Below are 6,000 nucleotides of genomic sequence, written 5' to 3' on the forward strand. Positions count from 1 at the left end.
AAGTTTATTTTTATACTTTTCCCTATTATTTATCTAGCAATGAAATAAAATTGCCATGAATCTTAAATTCTTCAAAGTAATGCTAGAACTCATCTCGTTACAGCTTAGAATTTTTCTAATGCAAGAAATAGAAACATGTGGCAGAAAAAGATGGTAAATTGTATCTATGGTTCCTTAATTTTTTTTCTTTTTTATACTTCAAATGGACAATATGTAAAGATTTTATAAAGTAAAATTAAATCATTTAGGAGTTTAATGATGTAATTTTTTTAAAGCAAGAAAAATAATTAATAAAAATTAAGATAAGATGCAAAATATTCTTAACACTGAAGAGCAATTTTATTCTTAATTTCCAAAATGTTGTATAAACCAGTCCCAACAATTAGCTCATGGGTTGGCAGAGATCTGACGTCATGTGACCATGTCCCTCTATAGTGTTTTTTATGCCGACTTGAAGCCGACATTCACCACTAGTCGCCTAATGGGCCCAATCCTTCTTAAAGCCTTGCCTCAACTCTCATCGATGCCTTGGCCCGACGTCTGGACTAACCTTGCCTACGCCTTGGGGTTGAGATTTAATCTGCGGGTCGATGCCCCGTCACATTCTCCCCCACTTAGATGATCAACGTCCTCGTTGATCAAGCTGGCTTCCTACAAGGAGATCTTCGTTTTCTCATGAACGGAAACCGAGTTTCCGCACAAGTCGACTCTAACGTAGCAAATAGTAAATTTATCTCTAATATTGACAAGATGTATCGATTTTCTATGGTATAAAGCTCATATCGGTCCCTAAACTATACATTAAAAATTAATTAGTCCTCAAACTACTAAAATCACCAATCAAGCTCTTAATCTATTTAAAATCAACATTTCTCACCCTCTTATCCTAATTATATAAATAAGAGGGTGAGAAATGTTAATTTTAAATAGATTAAGGGCTTGATTGGTGACTTTAGTAAATGAACTAATTGATTTTTAATGTGTAGTTTAGGGGCCATATGAGTTTTATGTCCTTTTATAAATAATTCATCAAATTGTTTTCGCAATCATGAATTTTTTTATTTACACTTCACATATAAATCATTTTATCAATTATTACAAAATTAAAAAATCCAAATATTTCACCAAATTAGAAAATATTAATCTTCAATTATTATTATCAAATCGTAAAAATATGAATTTTTTTTATTAAACGGATATTGAATAATGAATAAAATAGCTGTGTTTTATAATGATATTATGCTGGGTAAAATTAATTTTGACCGTCAATGTTATGGTATTTTTTAGGCTTAATATATCATCTGTCCATTGAACTTGTCCAAAAAACTTGATTGGCATCTTAAACTTTCAAAGTGTTTTAATAGCCCCTCAAATTGTTTAAAATGCTGCAATATCCTCCTCAACTTGCTTAAAATATAGTTAATTAATTAATCACTCGTTTACAAAGAGATAAGTTGCATTTGAAGGTTTGTGTTTTAGGTGTCTTGGAAAAGTCAAACGACCAAGGTCAGGTATGAGATTCTAATATCGTAGAGAAAAGATTTTACAGTAGAACAATTAAGAAATTCCTTATTAATATGTTTTAATATAACCTACAAATTACGCAATATACATTTCACATGCAGTGTACTTCTTTAAGTTGATTGATTAATTGATTATATGTTAAATAAATTTGAAGGGGTTATTTGAATATTTCAAACGCCGATTGATATTCGAAGGCTGCTGCTAGATGATCTCGTGGGAGCTGGCTTTTCTAGGATGGTTCCACCTTAGTTTTTTTTTTTTTCTTTCTTATTTATCAAAAAAAAAAAAAAAAACAAGTTATGGTCATTTGGGCATTTTAAAGTTGGGGGAGGTCAAACAACTTTTTGGAAAAGTTGAGGGGAAAATTATAAAATTGGATCGAATGGAAGACTCATTTACATATTTAATTCATATTGCGACTTTTCATATTGCGAAATGGATTAAATAGGTAAATGGGTCTTCTATTTGACCTAATTTTGTAATTTTCCCAAAATTGAGGGGCAAATCTTTTAGTTAACTAACTAAACTGCCTAGCAAACTGGTTCTATCAGAAAAGGAGAACTAGACATGAGCATATCATCACCTTCTTATCTCTTCTTCTCAACACCAAACAAAATCACACTAAACTTTCAGCAAAATTCTCAATCGAAAAAACCTGATCCTGCAATTTCTCTTCTTCAATTATGCAAAAAAGTGGAAGAACTCCGACAAGTTCACACCTTTCTCATCAAAACCTCTCTAATCAGAGAAAAACATGCCTTCGGCCGTCTTCTCGTATCATTCTCATCATTCGATGATCTGGGTACAGTTGATTACGCTCGAAAACTGTTCGATTCAATCAATATCCCAAAAAACTCCTTCATCTATAACACAATGATGAGAGCCTATTTGAAATGTGGAAATCCAAGAGAAGCATTTGTTGTCTATTCTCACATGGTTTGTGAAGATTATGTTTACCCTGACGATTTCACTTTCACTTTTGTGTTTTCTGCTTGTTCTAAGTTTAATGCTGTTTCTGAAGGTAAACAGGCTCATGCGCAGATGATAAAATTAAAACCCCCTTTTAATTTTGGGGTGCATTCTTGGAATTCCTTGATGGATTTTTATACCAAAATTGGAGAGCTAGGGATTGCAATTCACCGACTGTTTGACAGAATTGATGAACCAGATGTTGTTTCTTGGAATTGTTTGATTAGTGGGTATGTGAAATCAGGGGATTTAAATCAGGCACAGAAGGTGTTCGATGAAATGCCGCAAAGAGATGTTGTCTCTTGGACTACTTTACTTGTAGGCTATGCAAATGCAGGTTTTTTGAGTGAAGCTTCTCGATTATTCTCTGAAATGCCAGAGCCAAATTTGGTTTCTTGGACTGCATTGATCAACTGTTACTTACAATTAGGTTATTACAGCAAGGTTTTGGATCTGTTTGAACAGATGCAAATTGCTGAAATTGAAATGGACAAGATCACCATAACAACTTTACTCTCTGCCTGTTCCAGATTAGGAGCTTTGGATCATGGACAATGGCTCCATGGCTACCTGGATAAACATGGGATCAAAATTGATGCTCATTTATCAACAGCTTTGATTGATATGTATAGCAAGTGTGGAAGAATAGAATTGGCAAGGAAAGCTTTCAGAGAAGCGGCAGATAAGAAGGTGTTTGTGTGGAATTCTATGTTGGGAGGGTTGGCTCTTCATTCATTTGGGGAAGAAGCTATTGAGTTATTTGATGAGATGATAAAGTTTGGAATAGATCCTAATGAAATCACATATATCAATATCTTAGTAGCTTGTGATCATTCTGGTCTTGTTGAAGTTGGATTGGGGTTTTTCAATAGATTGATGGAAGATCAGAAAGTGAAACCAACAATTGATCACTATGGATGCCTTGTGAACCTACTGGGCCGTGCAGGTTCATTATATGATGCATTTCAGGTATGATTTACAGAAACAATCCGCTTAGCACGATTATCATTCTTGTGTTGTGTATATCATGCATAAGGTAAAAAGCATGAGTTTGACCATTTTGGTGAATTTAGCTAACCCCCCTTGTGACTAAAAAGTCAGCTTTAAACTAGATTGTTGTTTATTCATCTGCATTTCAAACTTACATTTTTAATGGTTCAAAAGTAATTTTTTAGGGAAAAAAAAAAAAAAAATATATATATATATCTTATTTCATCAATTTGCAGATAGAGGAATATGATATTTAGGCGAAAGAGGTCATGTGCTTTACAGCATTACTAAAAAAAAAAAAAAAAAAAATTTAACTAAAGGTGTTATCTTCGATATGTGACACATTGATTTTGATGACGTGACGCATTGAGTCGCTGACTTTACTGATGTGGCACAATTAACATGTTTTGAGGACATGACAATTGGTGTTAGTTGAATTCTTTTTGTTGCTCACTATGTAAAACACATGCTGTCATTTGAAAAAAAAAAAAAAATCTCATTCCTCTACTTGCAAATCGATGAAACTATATTGATCTTTTTTATATTTGTATTTTACTGTTTTTATATCTTAAAAATCTTATATTGAACCATAAAAATGCAATTTCAAATGCAGATGAAATGAGTGATGCTCTTTAAACTGAATTGGACATTCACAGTTAACAATCCACCAAAATTGGAACAATAAGGGGTCTCAGAATGTTCTTTGCCCCTATATAATCATGTGAAATATATAAACAACATAACATCACGAAACAGTAACCCGTTTTGACACTCCTAATTTCGTTTGACACTGCTAATTTCAGGTAATTGAGAGTATGCCTTTGAAAGCAGATGGGAGCTTATGGAGAGCCCTCCTGGGCGCCTGTAAGATGCATGGGAATATTAAGTTGGGAGAGAAAGTAGGAAGAATTTTAATAAAGATGGAGCCTTTAAATCACATGAATTATGTGCTTTTATCAAATCTATATGCTATGTTTAATAGATGGGAAATGGTTGGTGAATTGAGGAGAGACATGAAATTGAAAGGTTTGATGAAGAAGCCTGGTTGTAGCTCCATTGAGGTTAGTGGTGTTGTCCATGAGTTTGTTGCTAGAGACTTATCTCACTCCAAGAGTAAAGAGATCTATGAGACATTGAATATAATGGCTAACCATGCTTTGAATTTAGACATTACTTATTGTCACGTATGTGAGGCGCGGGAAAGTGAAGAAGTAGAAGTTTGAGGATTGATTTTGTTATTTTACTCATTCGAATTTATTCTATCTTTCCTTGCATAGTTAAAGTCGTTATTTGCCTTTTACAAAAGGTATCGTACTTTTACATTAAAGGTACCATGCTTTTAGGCAATGATGTTAGTAGGTTTGGAGGGTAGTGAAATATTAGGCCAGCTGTCCCTAACAGCTGTGTTGTACTGCCTTACTCATCTTAGCACTAAAGGTGCTATATACATATCATGTTTTTTCTCTTTTGGGGGTATGAATGAAATTACTAAAATTACTCTCTCTATCTTCTTTTCATCTATTCTGTCTTTCCTTCTCTCTTTCTAAATTCTTCTCTCAAATTATATTCTAATTCTAACTGTCAGATCCACATACCTAACATTGGTATCAGAGATCACATCCTCCGGCCTTTCTGTGGATGGTAAATTACGCCCATAAGAAAACTCGAGCAGCAACGTTAAAAGCGAAATTAGCCATGGAAACAATTGAGCAGCAATTGAAAGAGCTCACTATGCAGTTTTACAACCGATCTGAGGCGACCGCAGAGAAATTGGAGAAAATGCAGGCTCATCTCCAAGAAGTGCAGAATGCTCAGCAGAACAGGTTTGATGCCTTATTGATGGAGCAAAATCAACTGCGGAAAGACCAGATTAATTCTCATCAAGCTCTGGAAGAGCTAGTTCACAAATCCATGTCCACTTTAGCCAAAATAGTCCAATCACACCCTAATTCTTCTACTCTGTCCCCAGGGAAATCTCTCAGTTCTTTGATCAACCCTGAAAAGGGAATTCTGGGCAGTCCTCCGGGAAATCTCCAAGTTGGTGAATCTTCATTCTCAAAGACCCCTTACTTCAACAAGATGCTTCCAAAGTGTGAGCTGCCTTCCTTCACTGGATCTGAGGTGGAGAACTGGATTAGTAAGAGTTCAAAATATTTCCAGTTATTCGAAGTCGCAGAGGAAAAGAAGGTTGAATTAGCTGGGTTGTTCATGCAAGGTAGAGCTGAATGTTGGTTCAAAAATTGGATTCCACATCATCCAGGAATCCGATGGGAAGAATTTACAGAAGCGGTGAGCAAGAGATTTCAGGAAACAGAGGTTACTGAAATTGTGGAACAACTGACCCAATTAAAGTAGAGCAGCAGTGTAGCCAATTACCAAGATCAATTTGAGGAACTCAAATTGAAAATGGAGAAGGAATACTCTGAGATCACAGAAGCTTATTATACCAAAAGTTTCATTGCTGGCCTGAAACCGGAGATCCGCTCAGCTGTTAGATCCCATGAACCAAAAGAAGTG

At 34.8% G+C, this 6,000-nt stretch overlaps 1 protein-coding gene across 2 annotated transcripts; it reads left to right on the top strand.

Annotated features, from left to right (window-relative positions):
- Positions 1-2,085: 2,085 nt before the first annotated feature.
- Positions 2,086-5,178, top strand: LOC136220054 (pentatricopeptide repeat-containing protein At4g18840-like). Of its 2 annotated transcripts, XM_066007726.1 has the most exons (3): positions 2,086-3,462; positions 4,287-4,544; positions 5,069-5,178. In XM_066007726.1, exons 1-3 carry the CDS (start codon positions 2,092-2,094, stop codon positions 5,126-5,128), a joined length of 1,689 nt encoding a protein of 562 aa, XP_065863798.1. In that variant the 5' UTR covers positions 2,086-2,091; the 3' UTR covers positions 5,129-5,178. The 2 variants fall into 2 exon arrangements, with proteins under 2 accessions (XP_065863798.1, XP_065863797.1); XM_066007725.1 differs by lacking the exon at positions 5,069-5,178 and having other exon boundaries at positions 4,287-4,946.
- Positions 5,179-6,000: the final 822 nt, after the last annotated feature.

Source organism: Euphorbia lathyris, chromosome 2 (assembly GCF_963576675.1).
Source record: "Euphorbia lathyris chromosome 2, ddEupLath1.1, whole genome shotgun sequence".
Taxonomy (NCBI): Eukaryota; Viridiplantae; Streptophyta; class Magnoliopsida; order Malpighiales; family Euphorbiaceae; genus Euphorbia; species Euphorbia lathyris.